Raw genomic sequence first — 26,895 nt, 5'->3', positions numbered from 1 at the left:
AAATTGGGAGCCCCACGGCTGCCTTCTGTGGAGCTGAATCCTTGATTCACCTCACTTAGTATTGTCTACATTGACCTCACTCAGTATTGTCTGCATTAGGGCGGCTCAACTTTGGCCCTCCAGCTGTTTTTGGACTACAACTCCCATAATCCTGGGCCACAGCAATCAGTAGCCAAGGATAATGGGAGTTGTAGTCCGACATCTGCAGGATGTTGGGCTGAAATTGAGCACCCTTGGTCTGCACTGACTGGCAGCAGCTCTTGAAGGTTCTAGGGGGGTGTCTTTGCTCTCTGGAAATGATGGGATTGAACCTGGAACATTCTGTATGCAAAGCAGATGCTCTATCACTAATCTACAGTCAGCAACTCCAAGTGCAGAACTCCCATATCATGCCTAGCATGGCCCTAAGGACCAGGAGGCTTTGCTGTGGCAGCCCCAGGGCCACTAAGAGACTTGTGTGAACTGGAGTCTGTGAAGCGTTCTTAATGGCGCCTTTCATGAGATGCGTGCAAAACTCTTGGAGAGCATCCCGTGATGTTCAACAAAAGCCCTCCCCCCCCCGCCCTCCCTGAGGTTTCCTTGAAGAGGGTTTTTGCTCCCCGTCTGTTTCCTCTTTTCTCAGAATATGTTTGCTCTCTAATGTGTGTTGACACAGCAAATACACATGTTTGTGCAAACATCCCAGCTGAGAGCTGCTTTGAAAGCCCCTCGCAGGAGGTGAGAAATGTGCTGTGCAGATGAGGGCGGGCAACCCGGTGCCTGGTGCGCTCTGGGATGCAGGGGGGCTGGAAACCGGTGGGGGTGGCCGCTGAGAAGTGCTGGGCCCCACAGAGAAGCTGCTGCAGAGGAGACAGAAGCCACCGCATGGGGCCAGAGATCCCCTGCAAACTGAGCAAAGAGGCCCCCTTTCAAAGTGGCAATTTCCTTTATTGAGCAGGGAAAGAGCAACTGGCACTCTCCAACCCCAACACAGCATCCCTCCCAGGGCTGTTGCTGGGGTCTGTCTTGTGTTTCTGTTTTAGATTGTGAGCCCTTTGGGGGACGGGGAGCCAGTTTGTTTGTTTATATATGTGTAAGCTGTTTGGGGGACTTTTGTTGCAAAGTGGTATATAAATATCCGCAGCAGCAGCGAGCAAGGGCTGGGTGACATGGTCCGATCTGATTTGGGTTAGCAGTCACTGAGGATATTCTCGTGCCTGCTAGCTCCTGAATGGGGCCGCAAAGCCACATTTGGGAGCGGGGTGGCCAACACTGCGTTTGCAGCGTGGCCAGAAGTGGCTCTCACCTGCCTTTATTTATTTTATTTATTTATTTTTACATTTATATGCCGCTCTTCCTCCAAGGAGCCCAGAGCGGTGTACTACATACTTGAGTTTCTCTTTCAAAACAACCCTGCGAAGTAGGTTAGGCAGTGACAGAGAGAAGTGACTGGCCCAGAGTCACCCAGCTAGTCTCATGGCTGAATGGGGATTTGAACTCGGGTCTCCCCGGTCCTAGTCCAGCACTCTAACCACTACACCACGCTGGCAGGGAAGAGCAGCGCCAGGCCACGCTGCAAACACAGGGCTGGCCTGGCTCTGATCCTCGAAGGGAGCCATGTGGCCCCGTTTGGGAGCCAGACCATGCCCCCCTGTCTGACGCCTGATGCGGGTGCCTGGCTAGCCCCTGCGTCTGACGTCAGATGCGGGGGGGGGGGGCACAGATCGCTTGGGGCAGCTGGGCACAGATCGCTTGCGGTTTGGCTCCGCCACTGATTTGCATAAATATACTTGTTTTATATTCTTACATCCTTGTGAATTAAGTTGCTTTTTGTGCCCTCAAGAACCCATGTGTTAAAAATACTGTGTGTGTGATCATGATGATGATGGTGTGTGTGTGTGTGTGTGTGTAGGGGGGTGATGCTTAATTTGCAGTGTGTGGGGGTGGGGTGGGGGTCCAGACTCCAAAATTACCTAGGTGCTCCTCCAATTTAAATAAAATAAATAAACAAATAAATAAATCTGTCCTAAGGAATGATGATTGGCATTTGTCATGTTAACTCTTTCTGTTTTAATACAGAATGTTGTGCATATTTGTTTTTAAACCTGTTTCCCTAACCTGACATTTTCAGAGGATGTGATCTGGTCTAAAAACTAGAACTCTGATTCTGCAGACAGCAAACCCTCCCCAATTACGATTACATCTGTCTCTCTGCATGGGTCTAAGAGGCCCTCTCCTCCTCGCTCAGCCCTGTGGAGAATCTCTCAATTCCTGGAGGCTTCTGTTTTCTTTCCGTGGACATTTGCATTACATTTTCACCATTGTTCTTCAGAATTCCCGCCATTCTTTCCTTGCTCTGTTCTCCATCATGGTGGACGTGTGGAACACCAGCAGCCTGTGTGATGGAAAAAACGGAGAAACGCCCACTGTCCTCAATTTCCTTTCAAAGCTATCCAGGGAAGAGGGTAATTTCAAGGAGACCTGCAAGAAATGAGGAACAGCTTGCCAAGGCTGAGCTCCATGAGACTCAAATGAATGAAAGATGTCCATGCAACAAGGCTTGATGGCTTGAGTGGCAGAACATGGGGAATGCCAGTGTGGATTGGAAAGTTGTGAGCATGGAGAAGGAGGCTGTTGTGGTCCACTGGGATTCAGGCAGGCTTTGCATGACCAGAGTCTGCAATGGAAGTTGATTGGTAAGACAGTTGATAAAGTCTGCCTTACTGCAGGCTTGTAGGAAGTGGAGGGAAGCTAGGGCTCAGGGCTTCTGCAACGTGCTTCTGCAACCTCACTTTGGTTGGCCAACAGTGATCTCAGCTGAGATAAGATACCAGGCTTGTCCAGTGGCAACTTGGAGAACCCAACTTTAGCATGAGTCGTGGAGTGGCAAATGGCACAGCTCCTGAGCTCATCCCTCCCTCCCAGCTTCTGCTCACCTTTGTCTGCTACCTGCTACGGCAAGTAGGGCATTCATGGAATGAATGAATGAATGAATGAATGAATGAATGAATGAATGAATGTTGCCCCAGATCAGGTGGGGGAAGATGAGGAATGGGAGGACTGGTGAACCGGTGGGGTGTGAGGCTCAGCAGCGGCAGAATCTCCGGTACCGAGGGATTCTCTGGGTGGCAACTTACAAACCCTGTGAGGAAGGCCGAATGCCCACTGAGATGGTAAAGCTGTATATATTCTTCCTCCGACTGCAGATAGTGGTTGCAGATAGGAGGAGGAAAAACATCCTACACAAGTGCAGGAGCTGTGCAAATTCCTGTTTTGTGATCGTGTGTGAGTGTCACACAAGCGGGTGGTGGTGGGGAGTTTCATTTGCTAAGCCCCAGCTGGGTAAAATGAGCATGCCCTCCCCAGATTCCATCCCCAGCTCCAGAACGAGGTAGGAGGAAACACTGAGCAAATGTCCAAGCTCCCCACGCCTCCCTTTGTTACAATCCCTTTCACAGTTACAAAATGGGATGTTTCACCTACTCAAGTACTGATCATTGTGAACTGCCCTCTGCTTGGAGGTCTCTCTTGATTTTTAAAAATTCCTATCTGCATCACACACACACACACACACACACACACACACACACACACACTGATGCCCAGAGATGTCAGTTTTGGTTAGTATACATAAGTGCTAAATAAAAATTAATAAATATAAATAAATATCTGTACACTCGTACAACATAACGTCTTCATGGGGCTGTTGAAAGCTAACCTGTCAAGGAGAAGGGGTTTTCCCCCTTGACCTTCTCCCTGAGATGCTGTTTTTTGGTGCATCCATTTGTTTCCTTTCTTTCTTTTTTTGTATGGAGTATTCATTCAGTGTCATCTGCAGTCCTAAATGGTGCTGTCCAAAGAGGCACAGATTTACCACTCCAGCAAGAACTAGGCCAAAGTCATAGTATAATAGAGACAGAAACTGGAACAAGTGGGGCCGTGGGATTAATCCTTGCAAGAGTCAAAGAAGCAGAGAGGGGAAGATGGACCAGTAGGGCTTCCCCAGCAATGTAAATAGACGTCTTCTTGCTGAATTTGCCCTCTCCAGCTCTTGTCACCTGCAGCATTTGGATTATGAGTAACCAATCACAGCTGAAATTGCTGCTGGCCAATCTGATTGGAGATGCCTGGTCTTCTTGTCACTGTTGTTCAAGAGGGCTGTCTGCTGCCTGCCAATTGTGTGTCTGGCTGCCTCAGTAGGGCCACAACCAGAGTTTAGGGAACGCTCAGCTAACTGCTCTGTATGGCCCTCCTTCTCCTCCTTCCCCCTGCCTGCATCTTGAGGGAGTCACTACAGTACGATCTCATAAAGGATCTGGGCATAGAAGAAGAGGTCTCAGGGATCCACAGCAGACCCTTCTGAGGACCCTGGGACTTGTGCCTAAGGACGCTGACCCTGATGCCAGTTCTAGATTTGGGCTGTTTCTGGAGAAATGTTCCATTGTGGTTTGAGATCTGTGTCCCATGGAATGCTTGCATACCGCTTGTATTGTGCAAACCTCATGTTTCCATCTTGGCCATGGAGCCAGGTTTTGTTATATTATTTGTAAAATACGTACTGGTTTATTGTAAGTGTTTGCTGGTCAATGACCGAATAAACTTATATCTATCTTGGCCATGGATGCAGGCATTTGTAGCTGTGAATGTATTTTGAGAAGACAAGGCTGACCCTGGGGGAGCAGCAGACTTTTGTTTTCTTTCCTAAAGACAGCAAGCAAACAGACAAACAAACAAACAAACAAACAAAACAACATGGGAAGGACAGTGTAATTTTGTTAGGGCTAGTCTTTTCTAGGGTTTGATTTCTGGCTGGCTAGGGGTTTGTTTTTGACAGGGCAGTTTCATGTTTTGAGTTGTGCCTGGAGCAGGGCAGCTCAACTTTGGCCCTCCTGCACATGTTGGCCTACAACTCCCATAATCCCTGGCTATTGGCCACTGTGGCTTGGAATTATAGGAGTTGTAATTAAAAAAACAGCTTGGAGGCCTACGTTGAACAGGCCTGGCTTAGAGAGAGAGGATGGGGATTAGCTCCAGGTGAGTCATACAGCTTGTAGGAGAGGCCACATTCCTGAGGAGACTCAGTTTGGAAGCAGCTCCTGAGAAGGCGAGCCTCAGACCAGGGGAGCTTTGCTTCCAGGAACTTCGTGAACAGGAGCTTGCTAATAGATATCAAAGGAGTTTTCTGTGGAGTTTAGCAGGGAAGTGTGCAGGGGAGTCTCACAAGTCCTCCCCTTTATCACAAAGGAGGAACCGAGAAGGAGGAGAAGATGAGTACTACCCCACTTTTGTAATTTTCTTGGAGGACAGAGTTTAAATCCTTTACTTAGCTGAAAACTGCAGCTAAGACCTAGCTTTCAAGTAAACATGCTCTCTATATTCCAGATAGCCAACAAAACCAGTTGTGAAGCTAGAATGCCAGCAGGGGAGGGGCTGCTTCCCAGTGCATTCCACGGAGGGTTGCTTGTATGGCTCTGAGGGGAAGAATTCATGGGATTGCGTTCGATGCAAAAAGCTCCTGGCTCTCACTGAACATGTTTGTTTCCTTGAAGCCAAGGAAGTGGCTGACCTTTAGAAGCTCAGGGAGGCCGAGAGGTATGTGGATGAGACCTTCAGGGATGTGATAGAGGCATCCCACTCCCAGGCTGACGGCTCCTCGGCTGCCAGGGAGAATGAAGGTCTCGGGGAAGGAGAACATCAGTTTGAGGAAGAGGGGAATGCTACCTTAGAAGGGACTCCTTCCTTGGGAGGAGTCCAAGGGAGGATATGCACCCATATCCTCTCTCACAGAGGATACTCCTCTGGGGGGGTGGGGGCCTCCTAGTAGTGGGTGATCCTATTGCTAGACTGCACAATGACTTGGCTGCCTGGTGCAAAGGTTGCGGACTTCATGCAGCATCATGAACAGGATGTTGGATTAGGTAGGTCTGGGGCCTGACCAGGCAGGACTGTTCTTATGACCAGGCTGTTTTGCACCCTGTTCTGAGTTCAGCAGAAAACCAGGTAGGATTCTTCTTCCTGGATGTTAGAACATTTTTCCCCTTTGCTCAGTGCACAGACTTGGCCAGGAGGCAGCTGAAGAGCGGATTTGCCTCTTTCCCAAGGATGTTGCTCCTGCATGAAAATCAATTACAGGTGTACTTTTATATCCTGATGTCCACAGTGGATGGCTTTCATCTAGATGCTGCCACCTTGTGGCAAAGGAGAGTTACTGTGCTGTCACCTACAGCACAGCTGTTAAGCTAGTTCAAGAAGTGTGTGTGTGTGTGTGTGTGTGTGTGTGTGTGTGTGTGTGTGTGATGTATGGAATTACTATATTGAAGTCCCTCCTTTTCTAGCAATAACTGTGCATGGAAAACTAGTCATATGACAAACACTTTATCAGAGTTTTGCTAGCTACAGAAGGTAAAGGACATGTAAGAGAAGTGCTATGTGATTAAATGTGACTAGACGCCTGAAGCCAATGAATTGGCTGCTTAGTTCAGCCAAGATGTGACTTCCAGCTCTCTGCCCCCATTTCCCAGATGCTCCTTGGCCATCATTGCCCCCACTAGGGATGTGCACCGAACCGCTATGGGTGGTTTGGTTCAGGTTTGAACTGAATTAGGATTTCCCTGTTCAGGCATTGGTGGGGTGGGTGTTTGAACTGAATGAGGTTTGAACGGAACCTGAACTGAATTAGATTTGAACTGAATTAGGTGCGGTTCAGGTTAGGACTGAATTAGGATTTCCCTGTTCAGGCATTGGTGGGGTGGGTGTTTGAACTGAATGAAGTTTGAACTGAACCTGAACTGAATTAGGTTTGAACTGAATTATGTTCTGTTCAGGTTAGGACTGAATTAGGATTTCCCTGTTCAGGTATTGGGGTGGGGGGTGTTGAAAAGGGGTGGGTGGGAGGCTACCTTGTGTGCGGCGGCTGCACAGCTCCTCAGGGGCGGGCGGGGGGAGAAATACATATAATTATGTATTATATTATATCATACATAATGTATTTTATGTATTAATCCTCTGTTGTGAGCTGCCCAGAGAACAATTTGTTATGGTGTGGCTAACAATTAAAGTTTATTTATTAATTTATTATTATTATTATTATTAGTAGTAGTAGTAGTAGTATTCCCCCCACTGGTGCTTCCCATCCACAAAAAGGGCCAGCAGAGGCCATTTGCATCACCATACTACTTACTGGCGCAGTGGGGAAGTAACTTGCCTAGGGAGCAAGAGGTTGCTGGTTCGAATCCCTGCTGGTATGTTTCCCAGACTATGGAAAACACCTCTATCGGGCAGCAGCTATATAGGAAGATGCCGAAAGGCATCATCTCATACTGCGCAGGAGAAGGCAATGGTCAGCCCCTCCGGTATTCTACCAAAGACCACCACAGGGCTCTGTGGTCACCAGGAGCCGAAACGGACTTGGCGGCACAACTTAACTTAACTTTTGGAATATCACCATACCATCTGTTGTTGTGAGCTGCCCCGAGCAGTAGTGTCCTGGAGGGGCAGGGTGTACATATTTTAAATAAACAAATACTATCCACAAAAAGAAAGCTGCTGGAAATGGCCAACAGACACTCAGCAGATCTGGCCATCGCTCAGTGGTATAGCACCTGGTGGGGCTCTCAAGGTTTCAAACAGAAGCCTTGCCCAGCCCCACCTGGAGAGGCCAGGGACCTTCTGTGCATAAATTATAGCCATCATGTTGTGCAGTCCTGAGGGTTTCGTTTGTAGGAGCCCCGTCGCGTGCGCTCCCATTCCTGAACTAATTTAGGAGACTCTCCCGGCCCAGCTGGAATGCAGTCGGAGTGGAATGCAGGTCAGAGTGAATCTGTGGGGAAAGAAAGGGATGGAAGGGGGGCGGGGGTCAGCTCCCCCATCCCTGGTTTCGCCAGGTGAGGCTTTTCCCTAGGCAATGCCACACCGAGGGGGAGAGTCACTCAACAATGGGCTTCTCCCTTCTGGGCCACTTGTAATGTTGCAGGAACCTCCTCCGAGTCTGGAAAGGGTCATGTTGGGCCCGATGGTTTGTGTCGTGCCTTCAAGGTTCAAGGTGAGATTCTTGACATATTGTGGTAGGTGCTGGACAGGCGGGCCAGGAAGGCCAGGTGAATCCCCTGCCCCGCCCCAGGCACTGGGATCCCAGGAAGGTCTTTCCTTGAAGACTTGCGCACTTGGTTAGTTCTTCTGACGAAATTCTCTTCTATTAGACAGAATGCATTCACATCCTCAGATCTTGCCTTTCCCTTGTATTTTGCCAAGATATTAAGGCACAGACTAATATTTTCCCCGCTGCATTTCCTCTTCTGCCTGCCTGCCAAGATCTGTGTGTGCAAACACCAGTTTCTTCCTTGTTCTAATTAGCTGTCCTCGGTGCCCCTCCAAGGGAGCAGCGTGAAACCAAAGAAACTTCCCTCATCCAGCGCAGCACATGGAGCCTGGCTTGGGGAGGGGAGGGGAGGTTGGGCTCAGGGGAAGGGGGTGTCAGCTGGGAAAGAGGTTTGTAAAAGACATACTGTCAAAAATTGTTTTTAAAAAGATTAGAAAGAAATGCGGTGGTAGCGGTGGGGGTGGGGGGAGTGGGAAGTAAGGAACCACGCTGGTGGATCTCTCTGAGCCCATGCACAAGGAGAGAAAGTTGCTTTAGAAGCTGCTGCCTTTTGGCCCTGCGAGGTGCGTAGGGGCTGCTTAGGAAGAGGCAACATGCATGTATACAAATCTGCAGTGATCAAAGATTAGTGCTCATGCACAGCGGCGGATTAAGTTTTTTGCCGCCCATAGGCAAAAAGGCTCTTGCCCCCCTTTTACCTTAAACAAAACCAAAACCCCTTTGCCCCCCCTTTTTTAAGAGTTTAAAAAAGGGGGGAGCTTTGGCGGGGTGGGTGCAGAGTAGCTGTTGGAGGCCACCGGCCCTGGCTATTTGGAGGCTTCCCCAGATCTTGGAGGACTGGACCAGGTCCCCAAGGTCCGGGGGTTAGTGCACCTCTTGGGGAATGGGATGGGTCCCCCATAGCGCCCCCAACTTCTTATTCCACGGAGGTAGGGATGCACAGGATCCAATTCGTGCTCCAAAGGACACAGGAGGGTTCTGGCCCCCAGTAAGATCTGGATGGCGTCATCAGGCAGGCAGACTTCACTGGGCTGAGCTGGGCTGGACGTAGCGTGGGCCACCACAGCCGCTGCCTGGGCCAGTCTTGCATTGGGTGGCTAGGGGAAGCCAGGGCTCTGCCAAGTCTTTGCGGGCTGCATTTTTCGCAGGGAAAGGCAGCATGTTGGGAGGTGGGAGGTTTTCCTTGAAAGAGCAGCTCCCTGACCGGGTGGGGGGGGGGGGAGGTGGGAAACAACTCTTGAGTGTGAAATTGTGCTCCTTCCTCCTGTCTTGGTGAAGCACTTGCTAAGAAAGCAGAAGCAACTTTCAGGCGGGCGCCAGTTTAAATTAGGTGGACCTCCTGGATGTGTTTTCCTCCCAGGAATGGTTGCCTAAAGGGGGAGCCTTTTTCTTTAAATGGCACCTGGGTCAGATTTCCAGAGCAAGGCCCCCCCCCCCCCGCCGGCTTTGACTCAGTCCTCTGGGAAGCCCTGGATTTCCTAGCAAGGGTTTTAGGTGTGAATTATCCCTCGAGTGAGCATTTAACCAGGTGCTTTGGTAGCCACTTGCCTGGGCCAAGGGAGGAGCTTCTGCAGGGCTGCAGAACTTTGGCCCTCTGCTGCTCCCGGACTACAATCCCCATCCTCGCTGGCCCCCGTGGCTTTGGGTGATGGGAGTTGTAGTCCAGGAAGAGCTGGAGGGCCGACGTTGTGCCTTTGGACTCGCTCCGCCTGGAAAAGAATTGCTGGCAGGCTTTGCTGCTCCCGTTCTCGCCGGTTTGGTGGCTTGTCAGACCCCGACAGGAGTGTGCAGGAGGAGACGGCTCTCCCGACCCAGTGGGGGAGCAGCGGAGAACGGGTCTGGCAGGCACTGACAGGCCTGGCTCAGGCAGACGCTGGGGAAGGAAGCTGCCGTGGACACGCTCCCTCCTGGCCTGCGCTCGATAGGCCTGCCTGATCTCCGCCGCCTTTGTGTAGTGACTGGCACTTGTTGTATTGACGCTGAACTCCTGACCTTGGTGTTGTCTCGGTCGGTGACCTTATGTCAAAACCACTTTGGGTAGAGTTTCATTGACTGGGTTACCTCAGGTTCCCAAAGGAGAGTGATTGCTCAGAACTAGTGAGCGGCAGCCCCCCCGCCCCCCCCCCCACACACATGCGCAGCTTCAGGGACAGCGAGGGAGAGGCGGCTGGGCTGAAGGATTAACCTGCTGTCCGAAGGGAAACCAAACTGAAGTGCTGCCATCAGTTCTGGGCCACAGCTTGAGCGGGTGAACCCTGGAGCACAACCTGCAGTTGAAATTCAAGCTCATCCTGCCCCATGCGCAGGGAGCCGCACACGCACACTTGCCCCACCCGCTTGGGTGCCCGTACACACACACACACACACACACACACACACACACACACACAGCTTCCACCACAGCTAGGCAGGCACATAGGTGGGGGCTGTTCATAGCAATAGCAATAGCACTTACATTTATATACCGCTCTATAGCCGGAGCTCTCTAAGTGGTTTACAATGATTTAGCATATTGCCCCCAACATTCTGGGTACTCATTTTACCGACCTCGGAAGGATGGAAGGCAGGGTCAACCTTGAGCCCTTGGTCAGGATTGAACTTGCAACCTTCTGGTTACAGGGCGGCAGTTTTACCACTGCGCCACCAGGGGCGCATGTGATCACTCATGTGACCACTCATGGAGTAGCAGCAGTGCCTTGCCCAGCTTTGGGACGTGGGTGTGCTCCTGATTTCTGGTCATGTGTGAGCAAACTAGGTAGGCGTAGGGGGAGAGAAGGGTGCTGCCGTCGTACCCTGCCTTTGAACAAGGGAGGAGGAAAAGCCGTCCTCCCCAGCTCCTCTCTCACACACGCCCATTCCGTCTTCCTCCGGCCTAGTTGTCTGTTCACACATGATGGGAAATCGGGAGCCCACACAGCTCCCGAAGCCAGGTAGGATGCTTGCCCGACCCTGTTTTCTGTGTGAACTGCCGTATGATCTCCCTGCCGTATGTTACTCTCCAGAGCATTGTGATGTGCCTGCCTCCCCCCACAGCCAGATCTAAGCCCCTGCACACCTCTTTTACTCTTCCTTGCCCATGCACACCTTTCCACAGCCCCCCACTGCCCCATATATAGAGGTATCATTGAAACATGTATTTGCAGGCTAGGAAATATGAGTGTGGGGTTTTGGTACTGTTCTGTTTGTAGAGAAAGTGGACATAGCATCTCCCAGCTTCTTTTCTAGCTTGGATTTTAATCTGAGCTGGAGAAGAACTTGACATCTTCCTCCAGCCCTCTCCCACCTGGTACATCTGTCATTTTTCTTGGTTTTTTTTTTTTTTTTATTATAAATGGGGTGAGGGTCCACAGGTAATACTTGTGGACATGGGTGATCCGTAGGTGCAAATGGTTAAGAATCTTTGCCATACTATGACTTTGAACACAGAGCAGCCTTGTTCACAGAATCACTCAAATCTTGGTTTAATGTGGGTTACCAGCATTTGCATGATTGTGTGAACCCATGCCAAGGCAGGCATCTCAGATTAATCTTGGGCCATAAACCACCTCGGCATGGGTCCACACAATCATGCAAATGCTGGTAACCCACAATAAACCTAGGTTTGACCTAGTGTGTGAACTAGTCTGGTGTGTGCATGTGTATGTGTGGAGAGAGAAGTAGCAAGCATGACTTGTACCCTTTGCTAGGCAGGGTCCAACCTGGTTGCATCTGAATGCGAGACTGCATGTGTGAGCACTGTAAGATATTCCCCTTCGGGGATGGGACCACTCTGGGAAGAGCAGGGGTGTACCAAGGTTGGAATGGGGCCAGAGACAAGATTTTGGCACCCTCCCCAACTGAATGGCACCCTCCCCAACTGAATCTCAATATATATCACTTATTATGTGCCACAATAGAGCATCATCCTAAATTATTTTTTAAAAGGTTTTGTAAATTGTGGACGATGCAACTCATTTAATGGTACTAGAGAAAGATGTGCTGTTCTGGTAGCTCCAGGTCTTAACACTCACATCAATTTCGGAGGATGAATGCAACTGAAGGAAGCCCGGGAGGGTGCGCGGCTGGGGGAGTCAGTCATGTGACTTGCCGGGGGGGCAAGGCAGTGGCCCCGCAGACAACTGTCTCCCTTTGCTCTATTATACTTATGCCCCTGGGGAAGAGCAGCTGCATGCAGAAGATTCCAAATTCCCTCCCTGGCATCTCTAGATAGGGCTGAGAGAGACTCCTGCCTGTAATGCTCAGGAAGCCGCTGCCAGCCTGGGTAGACAATACTGAGCTAGATGGACCAAGGGTCTGACTCAGCAGAAGGCAGCATCCTATGTTCCTAAGGGTGTGAGTAAATGAACATGTTGGATATTGTAATATTCTTTGTCCATGTGTTACGTTGTCTATGTTTGTGGAGCTTTGTCAAACATGAGCATCTTGGGAAACCTGTCAGATTCCTCAAAATCCCCTGAAGGGCCGAGCCTGTTCCTTCTGGCAAGGGCAAGGTGTTCCTTCTGGAGGGAGCCCGGCCTCTCCTAATGGACGCCCTGGCAGAGCTCCTTGCTCGCTGAATGCCGGCTCTTGGCAGGCTGTTACCTTGAAAAATGAGCTCTCCCGAGCTGGCCTCTTGTTGCTACAAACGAACGCTTCCCATTGATTAGCACATGGCTTGTAAGTGTCTAATTTATCAATCAGCCAGCGCGGTGGGAGTGTGTGTAAACCAAGATTTCAAAAATTATGTCATCTGTCAATTGGCTGGGGAATGTTAATGCTGTGTGGGCTTGGCGCTGAGGGCCCGTGCTTGGAGAAGGGACGAAGGAGGGGGGAATTAAATTGCCTCCCTCCGGCTGCCCCTCTGTGACAGGTGGTCAGAGGCTCTTACTGGCCTTAAGGATCCTGGGTGATGGGCCTTGGGAGGTGGGGTGCAGTTGGCTGGGAACTGGAATTCCACCATGCAAGCCCCATTAAGGTGGATAGGAGCTGCATAAGAGTGTGTTGCATGCAGGAGATCTTCCTTGTGGATTCTGTCCGTAGGGTTTTATCCCACGACCAAGGGTCATTCCTCTGATTCTGGGCCTGTGCCATTTGGATGAGAAACAAGCCTGAGCGAAATTCCGTTTTTCAGGTTCGTTTTTCACAGCAAAAGGTGCCATTTCCAGAGGTGCTCTCCCAGGGGGGAAGTGACTCCTCATTGTGAAATCCGCCATTCCCTTTCTTGGCTTAGGATAAGAAGGAGAGCTGGTCTTGTGGTAGCAAGCATGACTTGTCCCCATAGCTAAGCAGGGTCTGCCCTGGTTGCATCTGAATGGGAGACTTGATGTGTGAGCACTATAAGATATTCCCCTCAGGGGATGGAGCCGCTCTGGGAAGAGCAGAAGGTTCTAAGTTCCCTCCCTGGCTCCTCCAAGATAGGGCTGAGAGAGATTCCAGCCTGCAACCTTGGAGAAGCTGCTGCCAGTCTGTGAAGACAATACTGAGCTAGATAGACCAATGGTCTGACTCAGTATATGGCAGCTTCATATGTTCCTATGTTTCCTAAGGGAAGGCACCATCCTGTGGACGCAAGCTGGCCCACCTCTCACAGGGTGAAATGTTTTGGGGAAAGAGAGCCCCTTTTTGGCTCAGTCCTCTGGGGAAAAAACAACAACAACCCACAGCCATAACAGGGAGATATTAGTATTGTCCTGAAATGCTCCCGCCCCATTTCTTCCACCCACTCACAGGTGGTAGAATTGGGGTTCATTTCGATTATTTGAGGGATGGGGGTGATTTTCATGGTGGGGATATACCAGGGCTCCTTCCAGCGACCAACAGCTTTTTCTTTGAGGATGCTCCAAGAAACGTGCTACATCATGATATAGTCTAGTTTCTGGGGCATTTGAGGGGCAGCTACCTGGAAGAGCAGAGTAACTCTTGCACCCCACCCCGATCATGCAGAAGGGGACGGTGGCTTTCTCCCTCCCCTCCAGTCCCCCAAACACTGGCCCAAAATTTACCCATGTGAGAAGTTTCCGCTTTGTCCTTGCGTAGTTACCACTTACCAAATGGCATCTCAGAAAGTGCGTAGTGAATAATGACAACATTGATGGATAATATCTTCCCCTCTTCAGCAGAGCATATTTCAGTGGTTTTAGTTCACATGACCTGCTGAGAATTCCCGAGAAGGAAGCCACCGAGTTGTGGCATATTGAGTGATATGCTTGCACATTTCAGATGAAGTAAACAAACACCCAGTAGGCCAGGGAGATGACTAGTATCTAGCCCCTGTGGCCACCTTATGGGTTCCAAGAAATGAAACGATCCTGCTGAACTTGCTCTCTGCATGAGTCGATGTGTGCAATCTATATGCCGTACCAGGAAGGATCAGCTCAGCTCCCACTCTTTTGGCATACAGGCAGACCTTGCTTTGACCTAATTTTGCATCTCACTGGAGTGTGGCTTAACAAAGGGGTCAGTGGGTAATCCTTCCCTTGGATAAAAACTCTCTGCTTTGCCAATGAGCAAGCTTCTTGCTAGCTTCCTCTCCACCTGCTTGCATGCACTGGGGTTAAAATGAGATCTGTGCTGCAGAGAAGGACCAGGCCAGGCCGAGGCCGAGGAGGCACTTGGGGGAATGCTCCAGTTCCTTATTTGCTACAGAAAAGAAGCAAGCAAGGAAGATCACCTTCCGGCTTTAGCTCACATTATGCTTTTAACGTTTCATTTTGAGTGGATTATCTGTCGGCTGAGAACCACATTCAAGAGAGTAGCCTTGTTAGTTTATAAATAAAGAGTCCCGTGGCATCTTAACGACTAGTACATTTACTGAAGCAAAAGTGTCCATAAAGTGGCTGGTAGCCCATGAAAGCTTCTGCTGCAATCAATGCATTCGTTTTGAAGGTGCCACAAGACCCTCGGCAGGTTGTTGGGGTGAATTCCAGGTGTTAGTGTGCATTAGGATGAGCCTCAGTGTTCCAAAGGCGACAATAGGGATGGGAAACTCAAATGCCTCGTTTGAAATGTGTGTCGTTTTAAAAATGCGAGTTCTTATTTAAGAAGGATGGTTGGTTCACTCTTGGATCTTTCTGTGAGTGAGTGAGTGAGCTGTGATGTGCCTCAGCTTTCATATCTGTACAATGGGCAGGATGAGGGAAGGGATTTCCCAGCACAAGGGATGGGGCAGAACTTCCCAGTTCTGTGCTGCAGAATTTTGGCTGACAGCTGCAGAACCTTGGGCATGGTAGGACTTTAGCTCGGTGGTACAGCACCTGATTTGCATGTAGACGGTCCCAGGTTCGATTCCTGGCATTGTTCCCAGATACAGTTGAGAATGACCCCTGCCTGAATGAGCCCCGAGTCTGACTCAGTAGGGAGGGGCTGTACCTCAGTGGTAGAGTCCCTCCTTTGCATGCAGAAGGTCCTTGGGGGAATCCCCATTGAGAAGATCCGGTAGGTAGACCGGGTGGCGACGCTCTGCGTTAGGCCTTGAAGAGCCAATACCAGTGACTGTAGACAATACTGGGCTAGAGGGACCAGTGGCCTGACTCGGACAGCCTCCTCAGTGGAATGAAATCAGAGGCCTGGTGTGGCTTAGCGCTCCCTACAGCAGAGGGGTTGGGCTGACAAAAGTACCCTCCCTTCGCTGCCTTGGAGGGCCGTTCAGAAATGCAAGGCAGCAGTTTAGATGCCCCGTGGCTGCTGCATTAGATCCCTGTTTCATATGGTCTTGTGGTAGCAGCAAGCATAAGGTGTCCCCTTTGCTAAGCAGGGTCTGCCCTGGTTTGCATTTGAATGGGAGACTACTTGTCTGAGCACTGAAAGACATTCCCCTTAAGGGATGAGGCCATAGCTCAGTAGTAGAGCATCTGCAGAAGGTCCCACATTCCCTCCCTGGCAGCATCTCCAAGAGAGGGCAGAGAGAGAGAGAGACTCCTGCCTGCAACCTTGAAGAAGCCGCTGCCAGTCTGTGTAGGCAATACTGAGCTAGATGGATCAGTGGTCTGACTCTGACTGAGGCAGCTTCCGATGTCGCTGTGCTTCAAGAGAAGCCAAACCCCATCCTTCCTTTTACAGAAACCTCTCATGTATTTCTGGAGCAAGCCTGGAAGCTTCCACAGAGCAGCCGTTTTGGGACCTGCCCATGAAGTTCTTCCGGCCTCACCAGAAGCTTTAGATCTAGTTCAGGTTCTGGTGGGGATGGAAGATTCTGCCAAGCGGGCCCCGATGGTACTGATCTGTGGCAGATTTGGAGTCTGCTCCAGAAATACATGCAAGCCTCCAGTGCCATAATCCCAGCCCGGGCTCCTGAGGGCAGCAGAATGCCGCCCCGTCCTGACCCTAGTAGCAGCCTTCATTCCTTAGAGTTTGCCAAGAGCTCCTGAAGTTTCCTTCCTGCGACGGACGGACGATGCAGCTGAAGTTTTATTATCAATTGATTGGCTGTTAGCAGGTATTAAGACAAATTAGAGCGGGCCATTAAGCCCGGACAGAGGAAGGGAAATGAGGAAAAGATGGTGTGTCACCAGCAACGGACCCCCTCCCGCCAGCTGCGCGCCCTCCGGAATCAATAAAGCGACATCGTGTAGCCCAGATCAATGGGGCAGCCGGAGTACATCACCAGTATAGCGGTCTTGGTGTGAGATCATAGGCAGCCTGCCTTCTCTCCCTGCCTTGGGGACAGCCGCCAGCAAGAGTTACCTCCTGTCCTTTGGGGGACATTAGCTTCATCAACTAGGGAGAGCAACTGCTATTGGAAAAGCAATAAGGCATTAGGGACTAGATCTCTACGTCGTCATAACACTGTGGTTGCCTCGCACTCGGGGCAGCTTAGACATAATAGCATCACCATTATTTGGTTTATAATCAGAACTGTACTTTCTGTGTGCCATTCTGCTATCATGGAGCATTGCACAGAGAGGTCAAGGTCAAGTTGTGCCATCGAGTCGGTGTCCGCTCCTGGCACCCACAGAGCCCTGTGGTTGTCTTTGGTAGAATACAGGAGGGGTTGACCATTGCCTTCTCCCCCACAGTAGGAGATGATGCCTTTCAGCACCTTCCTCTATCGCTGCTGCCTGATAGAGGTGTTTCCCATAGTCTGGGGTTCTGGGTAAAAAAGAAAAAGGCAGCCATAATAATCCATTGGCTGTTATTGGGAAGAGTTCCTACTGCTGCTGTCACCCACCATAAAGCCTAGCAAAAGCAGGGTGGGTGGGATGAGTAGTTTCCAAATTAGAACCAAAGTTCTCCAACAAGAAACTTCCAGCCCAGCCCTGGCTAGAACTCCCGCTGGATGATTTCAAGCAGGCTTCCCTCCCCATCTCGTGATGCTGCCAAATATAGAGGGCTGGCTCGAGTTACTTTGCTGCGGCCGCTTGGAACCCAAATTTGCCCACTGCTGCTGGATTGTGTTCAAAGCTGGCTGGTGGTGGTTTGTGTTCTTGAGGGCTCTCCTAAGGGCACCTGGCCGATCCAGAAGCAGCGAATGGGCTGCTTGGAAAGGACTATTTTCACAGGCAGGGGAAGGGAGCAGCCGATGCCTGCCCTGGTGCAAGACCCCCCCCCGCTTCCTCTCTTGTGCTCTGCTGCGATTTCAGTTTTATTGTTGCTTTTAATTAAGTCTGCATATGTCATGTTGTTATATTGTACACTGCTTTGATGGCCTTTCGGAAAAGTTTTTTTTGGTGGGGGGGAGGCAGGCTGTGATCCTTCTGGAGATGTTTCCCTCTTAGCTTTTGGGGCCCCTAGAATCCCGCAGCCCCCAACAGCCGCCTGCTGTGCCCCCGATCCGGCTGGTCCGGCAGAGACGCCTTTGGCCAGGCTACGCCGGGATGGAGAGGGGAGAGAGCCGGTGCCTGCATCTTTAAAGATTAATAGTATTGTTTGCTCATTAAGGAGATCATTCCGGGCTTGGCTGAGGCTGGAACGCTTGAACGCAAGCATCTGTTTGCCACTGGGAGAGGATATTAATTGTCTTGATACTTCAGTGGATAGAAATACAAGCGCCAGCCCCAGATAATGTTCCAACAAACAAACAAACAGCTGCCAGGAGGGTCCCTCTGATGGTTGACCTTTGCCGAGCTCCGGGCGGCTCTTTTTTAATAGCAACCTGCCTGGCAGAATAAAACTGAATGGGGAGAAGCTCCAGGGAGGTGGAATTAATGTTGTTATGTCAGGATCCTTCAGGGCTGCCAGATTGGCTTAGGGGTAGGAGGTGGGAAATGCCGGCCATTTGATGCTGCGTGTGTCTGTGTGTCGGGGGCTGAGTGGGGAACTCTGGATGGAGACAGACAGAACTGGCGCGGGCTCCTGGAAGTGGAGTCGATGTCGCCATTAACATGCAAGCCTGGATCTTTTCGACGGAATCGTAGGTTCATTCTGGAACATGGGCTGGCTCATACTTTGGGCCAAATTACGCGGTATCTTAAGGCAGGGCTGCACAAGTTGGACCCACCGGCTGTTTTTGGACTACAACTCCCATCATCCCCAGTTACAGTGGCCAGTAGGGCAGATGGGAGCTGGAGTCCAACATCTGTAAGAGGGCCAAATTTGTACATCCCTGCCTTCAGGGCTGATTGAGATGATACTTCACAGTCTCATGCAGTTAGACAGGGGACATACCAAAGGCCCATTCACACATTATGTTCAACACTTGTACAAGGAGGGTACAGTGTACACAGGTATAGATCTGTACATAGGCAGAGCCATTCACATGTTATGTTGCATGCAGGTACAGAAGTATACTTCCTTTCTGTACGATGCATTTGAAGAGCCTGTGTTCAGGTTCACGTTTAGCATGAACACAGGCATGGTTATTCCCATGTGTACAAGTGTGCAGACATCTATACATCCATACAGCATAAAGCCAAGGAGCTAGTTTAATAACAGGGAAATGGAATGAGGGCAAAACCCTCCATGAGGTCAAGTAGACTCATTAGCAGCAAATCTCACCCCAGAAAGTTGAAGACCTAGATCAAGAAGAGCGGGTGGAGGGGAGCTCCAAGCAGTGTTCCCTCTAATAGGGAATTCCAGATGTTGTTTACAACTCCCATAATCCCCAAGCAAAGGCCATTGCAGCTGGGGATTCTGGGAGTTGTAGTCAACAGCATCTGGGCATCCCTCTTAGAGGGAACACTGGCTCCGGGGGCCCAGTTGTTCTGTGGCCCACCTGTTGAAAACCCAAGACTTGCAGGGAAGCATTGGCAATGGCTGGTCTGTTTTCCAAAACAATTGGCAGATGCATTGGCTGGCTTTTTGTTGTTTGACTGAGCAATGTATAATTGGTATGTCCACAAGGCACAGAGCTGCTTGCCTGACGAAACTCCACTTGCAACACAGAAAGGAATGAAAACATTTTTCTATGCCAGTTTTTTGTGGGTGTGCATTTTTGTGCCGTTAGAATGGGCAGATCCTGATCAGCCTTTGAAACACCATAACAGAAAATGGAACTACATAGGAACATAGGAAGCTGCCTTGTACTGAGTCAGACCCTTGGTCCATCTCGCTCAGTATTGTCTACCCAGACTGGCAGCAGCTTCTCCAAGGCTGCAGGCAGGAGTCTCTCTCAGCCCTATCTTGGAGATGCTGCCAGGGAGGGAACTTACCGGGGATTTAGCAGCCACGTTGCCTGGGTTCGACTTTGGGGAATGGCAAGCAGAAGACGGGTCCAAATCCCGCTTCTAGCCCCTGCTTTTCTACTCTCAGTGCCCTCCCCCCAGCTCCTCTTTGCAAACGTTTAACAGTGAAGGCCCATCCCATGCCATTCTGAGTGCACATTGATGTATCTTGTGTTCTAAAAAAAAACATTCAGAGAACCTTTTGACTTCCAAAAGTGGCCGACATTGAATGCAGCAGTAGCTTTCAACTGGTTTCATTCCTTATATCTTACAGATCCGTGTGGATGGCCCAGTCAAAGGTGCTCTTGAGTACGAGATTGTTCAGATGGTGGATACTGGGCCGATATTGCGAGACATGGCCTTTTCTGTGGATCACGAGTTTCTCTACATCATGTCTGAGAAACAGGTGAGCATTGTGGTTTAATTCAATGTACTGTACATCTCAGCTCTATTTTCCTTAGAGCAGAACCAGCACAGATTCTTTGTTGTTGTTTTTTAAAAAAAAGGCTTTGAAGTTGGTGGTGATCATGTTGACAGAGGCATTTCCTTTTGTTTAGTACACTCTGGGTTGTAATTGGGATTGTGAGTCTGGCTTCATCCATTGCAGTCTGACGCTGAATGGCTCGGAGTGCATTTCCAGGTGGAGGATATTTAGGGGTCAGGGGTGTTGACTGAATGCATATGACATCTGCAAGCTGTTTGCGGATCATGTCCACCCTTCTACTTGAAACTGCAGTCTTGGATTGGGGAGATCCACCCTGAATTGATAGTATCTTCCCTTGCTCACCCTATAATCCATTTGGACTTTCAAGCATTCCTGCTGAAAGCTCACCCCCCTCCAAAAAAAAAAAAAAACCACCAAAAAAAAACCTCAGTGTGTTTTTGAGCACCTGACTGTAACACTCAAACCTTTGAAATCAGTAGGACATGCCCCTGTTCCCCAGGTTCCCCGCAGTTTTCAAATTCTGTCACAACAGCATCAACAGGGCATGAATCTGAGCATTCTCTCCAGTACGTCACAAACGTGATCCATTTGTCAATAGCAGTTATTATTCCTCTGTGTACCGTTTATGAGCTCTGGTAAATAAGTTATTTCATACATGTTGGCAACTACCCATATTTCTTTAAACTCTTCTGAAATTATGGGGCTGAAGGTTGCTCCCTTCCCCTCCTGTTTAAGGCAACATTTTATTTTATTTTTGCTACTGTTAAGAGCATCATTATTAATTCAAGATCCCTTTTAGTGACTAGTTCTTCAAAATAGCCTAAAATACATTTCAGGGGTTTATATTGCATGGAATGCCCAATCCTTGTCTCTTTCAGATTACTGCAGATCATGATGAGAGACTCTTAGGCAATCCCTTGCATTCCTTCCACTTCACTTTGCCATTGCTGCTTTCTGCCATTTGCGGTGAATGCAAAACCTTTCTGGAATGTACCCTCTGATCAGGGCTGGTGTTAGGGGCTGGCCAGCCTGTGCACTGGCCAAGAGCCCAGAACCATCAAAAGGTCCATGGCTAACCTCTGAGACTTTCATGAAAAAAGATGGCGGATGCCATCATGGGCACCAAGAACTGCTCCAAGTTGCTGCTGCTACTACTACCATCAAGGTGAGGCTCCCTGAAAGTCTTCTGGAAGCTTTTACCTTAGCAGTAGTGGTGGCTCAGCGTGCTCTTTAGCAGATGTGCATGTGGCTGCCATTTTAAACCTATAATGCAGAGGCCCTACTGTTGTGTCCATTGATGCAACCAGAGGAGTTTTGTACTATACGTAGAAGATGATGATGGCCACCAGTGCAGCTGCCCTTTGATGTGCGTGTGGCTGCCATTTTAAACCTATCATGCAGAGGCCCTACTGTTGTGTCCATTGATGCAACCAGAGGAGTTTTGTACTATACGTAGAAGATGATGATGGCCACCAGTGCAGCTGCCCCACCCTGCCCCTTGCCACTAAGGGGGCCCACAGACGCTTTGGGTTGAAGGCTCCTACAAACCTGGCTCCAGCACTGGTCTGAATACACCATTAAGCTTTTTAGAACAGCCGCCTTCAACTTTTTAGACAGAGAAGTCAACTTCTCCCCGCAATTTCCAACATAGGTCTTGCTTATGCAGTTTGATTCTACGAGTGCTTGCTTGGGATGCAATGCCTGCAATTGCAGCAAAAGTGTGTGCGGGCGTGATATATCTCTTTTCAAAACTGTAGCCTGATCTATCAGACAAGCGTTTCTCTGAGTGGCTAACACCTAATTAGCACATAATCCATGTTTATCGCTTCTCTTCTGTGTGTCCGTATTCCCCCCCTCTTTCTTCCTCTTTGCTTCTTTCTCTTTATCCTGCTTTTTAAAAATTCAACAGACTAAAGAAGAAGAAAGGAGGGGATGGGCAATCACAGCATTGCTATTGGTGTCTCCCACCTTAGATGGTGGCCCCACCAGCTAGATGAAGGCCAGTGTTCTAGAATGAGGCTTTTCCTGTTTCCTGCTTTGTGTCTTGGAGGGCCTGTGTGTTCCCTCGTCCTTCTCCGCAGCCATGAATATTCATACATCAAATATGAAATGTGGGGAAGAGGATTGCCGTTTTATCCATTCATCTTCATTAACCACAGAGCCATAAGCTATAACTCAACAGTTGGGGACATCAGTGACAAGGGACAGATTGCTCCGCTTTGGGGCCCACCTTTCCCATAAACGGGAGTCTTATCTTTGCTACTTACTGATGCCTGTCACCCAGGCACCATCTTTTTTGGTACCTGGGTTCAGATGGTGGCCTCAAGGCCAGGCGAGATGGCATGGTGACAGATCCATTTGTCGGGATGGGAGTTCCGATTCTGGGAGCAGAAAGGGTGCATGGGTGAGGGAAGCCGGAATAAGGTATTTAGGAAGGAGCAGGGGTGTCTCTGCAGGGATGTGAAAAAGGAAACTTTCCCACACAGCACATAGTCAATCTATGGCAGGGTTTCTTAACCTTGGGCCCCCAGATGTGATTGGACTACAACTCCCAGAATCCCCAGCCACAAAAGCCATGTCTGGGGATTATGGGAGTTGTAGTCCAATCACATCTGGGGGCCCAAGGTTAAGAAACCCTGATCTATGGAATTCTCTGCCATGGGATGTGATGATGGCCCCTGGCTTGGCTGGCTTTAAAAGGGGCTTAAACAAATTCATGGAGGACAGTTCTATCAATGGCAGCTAGTCTTGATGGTGATAGACCATCTCCAGCCTCAGAGGCGAGATGCCTCCAGATACCAGTTGCAGCAGGGGAGCAACAGCAGGAGAGAGGGCATGCCCTTGCCTCTTGCCCGTGGACATCTCAGAGGCATCTGGTGGGCCACTGTGGGAAACAGGATGCTGGACTGGATGGGTCTTTGGCCTGAGCCAGCAGGGATGTTCTCATGTTCCTATTGTTGGCTTTATCATGTCATCAGGAGGCAGGGCAACATCCCTGCTTCTTCCTCTGCACCTTCTTAGCCTATTCACCATTGAGCTTCCTCGCAGACAATGGAGACAAGGAGAAGAAATAGAGTCTGTGTCCAGTGCTAGACGAAGTCAAGGCTGGATAGCTGTTTGTCAGCCCACAGAGCGGGCCTGGTGTGAGGCGGAGCTTGAGACTCCAGCAGTAGGAAAGGTAGAAGAAGGGTCCCTGAAGTGGCTTGTGAAGCCCGTTTAATGGGCAAGGATGCCAGTACCTCAGCTCAAGACAGGCTCCTCCCTCTTTGAGCGGGATGTCATGCATGTTGTATCTGCTCAAATGCAACTCCGACCTTTCTCGCTTCCTTCCTGGCACTTGGGAAAGAGAAGGTTAGGATTATGTAAATGGCAAATTCAGCTGAAGGGCCCAGCTCAGCAGCTGGGTAAGAGGACACCTGGTGGGGTGGGACACCCTGCTGACCCAGGAGTTGGTTGGGATGGCCTTGGAGAGGGCCAAGGCACAACATTCTGGGCTCAGAAGCATAAGAAAGTAAGTGTGTGTGTACATACATACATACATACATACATACATATATGTTTGGCTGATTGTGTGGTGCAGGGCCATAACTCATGGATGGTGTGTGTGTATGTATATATTTTTATTCAGTAGGTCCCAGGTTTAACTCTTGGCACCTTCTGTTAAGAATCATATAGCAAGCAATAGGAATGAGTTGTGCCTAAGACCCTTGCTCAGTGGATGAGCATCTGTTCTGATGTGGAGGGTCCTAGGTTCCATCTCTGGTATTGCCAGGAAGTGCTGGGGAAGACCCTTCTTCTGACCGTTAGCAGACATCAGGGCTGCACAATGTCAGCTCCCCAGCCCTTTTTGGACTACAGTTCCCATCTGTTCCTCAGCCACAGTGGCCAATAGTCAGGAGTGATGGGAGCTGGAGACCCACATCTGCAGGAGGGCTAAATTTTTGCAGCCCTAGCATAGATGAGACTGAGTTAGGTGGACCGATGGTCCATCTATCTCAGTCCATCTTTCTGCTTTCCCCAGTGGTGCATCTCAGTATAAGGCAGCTTCAGAGGATGGTCTCGTGTCACAGCCCATTAATTAGCTGTGAGAGAATGTCCATGCTGTGCACACCTGTAGATGCTTAGACAGATGAACATGTCCTGTGTGTTTTCATCCAGCATGATACACTGGATAAGGCCCAAAGACTCAGTCAGCACTGAGCTGCTGACTCTCTGGAAATAAATATTCTTCATCAGCACAAAGTATATTATGCCAGACACTCATGAATCAGGATGGTTTTAACCCCCTTGTTGCCACCATATCTCCCAAGCCCAACATGGTAGCGCAGGAAGAGTGTGTTGGATTTCCAGTTGGGGATGGATTGCGTGATCAGGGGTATATGTGTCTCTCTGTGTGTGCAGGGCGGAGAAGGGGTCTGTCCTGCAAAGAGTTATGGTTCCTTAAGGGTCTAAAGCAGTGTTGGTAGTTAACACTCTTCCCTCTCCTGTCCAGCTCTTGCTGCCGTTTCAGTTTCCTTATGATACTCCGCTTGGGGGCAGTGTCAGACTAAAAGGCCTTTGGCTGACAGCCAGATAAAATTACTCTTGAGTTGTCCTATTGAAATTCAGCAGTCCTTTATGAGCTGCGCTGCACGACTTCAGCTCTCTAGGCTAGCTGCTGTTGGACTACAGTTCCCATCCTCCCCAGCCACAATGGCCAATAGTCAGAGATGATGGGAGTTGTAGTCCAACCTCTGCAGGAGGGCCCAAGTTGTGCAGCCCTGCTTTAGCGAAATGACTGAGTAATTTATGCTGGAGGTTAACCTCTACGTACAAACATGCAGGAGCAACGAGGAGGAGAGGAGAGAAGATGAGACAGGCGTTTAGAAAGATGCTCACGAGAGGCCACTAATAAAGAAACAAGGTCCCAGGAGAAGCTGAAACAAATTGGCGACCCCAGATTAGTCTCTCCATTCTCCTTTGACTTCCATGTTCTCTGAATACTCAAATATTAGTTGAATAGTCACCAAGTATTTGATTTCTGTCGTCAACATCCTGTGATATTTAATTTCACTGTTTGATATTTGACAGTATTTGGTAGCTACCATGTATTGGCATTTGCCTGTATGTAAGAACTGCCGCGTGATGATCTTTAGCATCTGACAGTATGTGGCAGTGTTCAGCAGGGGTACAGTGCTCTGGTGGGGGGATGTTTTTGGTGGAAAACTTAGGAGCTGGTGAGATCTAGGAGCCAGACAAGAGGAGGAAGGTGCTTCCTGGTCTCTGCAGCTTCCAAGAGGCCAGTAGTCAGGCCTAGGTTTTATAGCCCCCAACTTTACTGGGCACCTGAATTTCTGCACCCCTTGTGCTTGGCTTTTGCCTGTGTTTGATACTTGGCGTGCAGTGGCAATTAGTGTTTGACAGCTTATGAGACCTCGTAGCAGATGCGTGTCCAAGCAATCCAAAGACACCAACAACACAAAAGCACTCGCATTGTGAATTCTGCTGTAAAATGTCGCCTTCAAACTGCGCTTTCAGATGCTCTCCTCAAAAGGATGGGTGGTGGAAGAGGACATTTCAGTGAATGTTGATTGACATACTGCACAACGTTATGTGCACCTTGCAGACGTAACGTTTGCACAGTTGTGCAAGAGCTCTGTTGCGTGGCACACAATAATCGCCCAAGTGCAGTGGCACAGCTGATGGCATGTACTTCCAGTGGCTGTCACAGGCACACACCTTTTACCGGGGCTTCACAATGTGTGAGCCATCCAGCACTGTCACCTGCCAGGGGCTTGACCTCTGGCCGGCCTCTTGCAGTCCCAGGCAGGCCGCAAGCACAAGAGGTCCGCCAAGTCTTGGGAAGGGGGCTTAGCATGCAGAAGGTCCCCGGCTCCCTCCCTGGCAGCATCTCCAGGTAGGGCCAGGAAAGGCTTCAGCCATACTTTTCTGTCCGAGCTTCCTCAGGCAGTGGTGTAGCCAGCATTGGACATGGGGTAGGGGGAGAGACAGAGACAGATTTCCCCGGTCCATGGCAATCTGGGGTTGTCAGGGCACCCCATATTTTTCCCCAGTGCACCCCCTGTGGCCACTGGATGCTGCTGCCGCTGGGTACATCATGTCTGGGGCAGAGCAGAAGTCATGACCCCCCCCCCCACACACACACCTGCCCCAGGGCTGCTGCCAGCCTTCCTCCACCCCTGTCCTCAGGCTTGCTAGCTCTTCTTCAAATCCTGGTAGCTTGATTATTTCCATTCTTCCACCCACCCACCCACCCTCCCTCCCTCCCCACTTTCTTTCATCAAACCAACGCTCACTATTTCGAAGCCAACCAGATTGGCCATCTTATTCCAGTGTTGGGAGAGGTCATTGCATCCGGGGTGGTTCAGAAATCCATCCCCTTTCTCATTCTCGGGGAGTAGAGTAACTAATCTGGAATATCTTCATCCCTCCCCAGCTCACCACCCCCCTCCAAACTCTGTAATAGACCTGGCAGGGGGTGGGGAAGGGGAGGGCAGGCCACGGAAAGGAAATATATGAAGTTGATGATTACATGTGAATCCTGGAAGCTCAATAATCTGGGACTCCATTAAACAGCTGTCTCCTCTAATTCCACTGACAGCCAGACTCCCCCCTCCCGGAGACCTCCCATTTTCCAGGTCATTTCCAAACACCATTTTGTTAACCGGCCACCCCTCCCACTTGGCCATTTCTCTGTTCAATTCTGGGCAGGGACCAGCACCAACAATCAACCGGGGAAGTGCAAATCTAATCTGTGCCCCTGATTTGATTGTGGAGGGGGAATTCTTTCCCCCATT

At 49.9% G+C, this 26,895-nt stretch overlaps 1 protein-coding gene across 7 annotated transcripts in view; it reads left to right on the top strand.

Moving 5' to 3' along the window:
* Positions 1–26,895, top strand: part of PLXNA4 (plexin A4) — a 699,000-nt gene that overhangs the window by 337,963 nt on the left and 334,142 nt on the right. For 6 of the 7 annotated variants that reach the window (XM_053255172.1, XM_053255171.1, XM_053255173.1 and 3 more), the window contains one exon: positions 19,928–20,059. In XM_053255172.1, coding sequence (XP_053111147.1) covers positions 19,928–20,059 — 132 coding nt within the window. Of the gene's footprint in view, positions 1–18,318; positions 18,405–19,927; positions 20,060–26,895 lie in introns of those variants that run through there. The other variant, XM_053255176.1, reaches the window with a different exon arrangement.

Source organism: Hemicordylus capensis, chromosome 5 (genome assembly GCF_027244095.1).
Source record: "Hemicordylus capensis ecotype Gifberg chromosome 5, rHemCap1.1.pri, whole genome shotgun sequence".
NCBI classification, from domain to species: domain Eukaryota; kingdom Metazoa; phylum Chordata; class Lepidosauria; order Squamata; family Cordylidae; genus Hemicordylus; species Hemicordylus capensis.
This window is presented reverse-complemented; position numbering and strand designations above follow the sequence as displayed.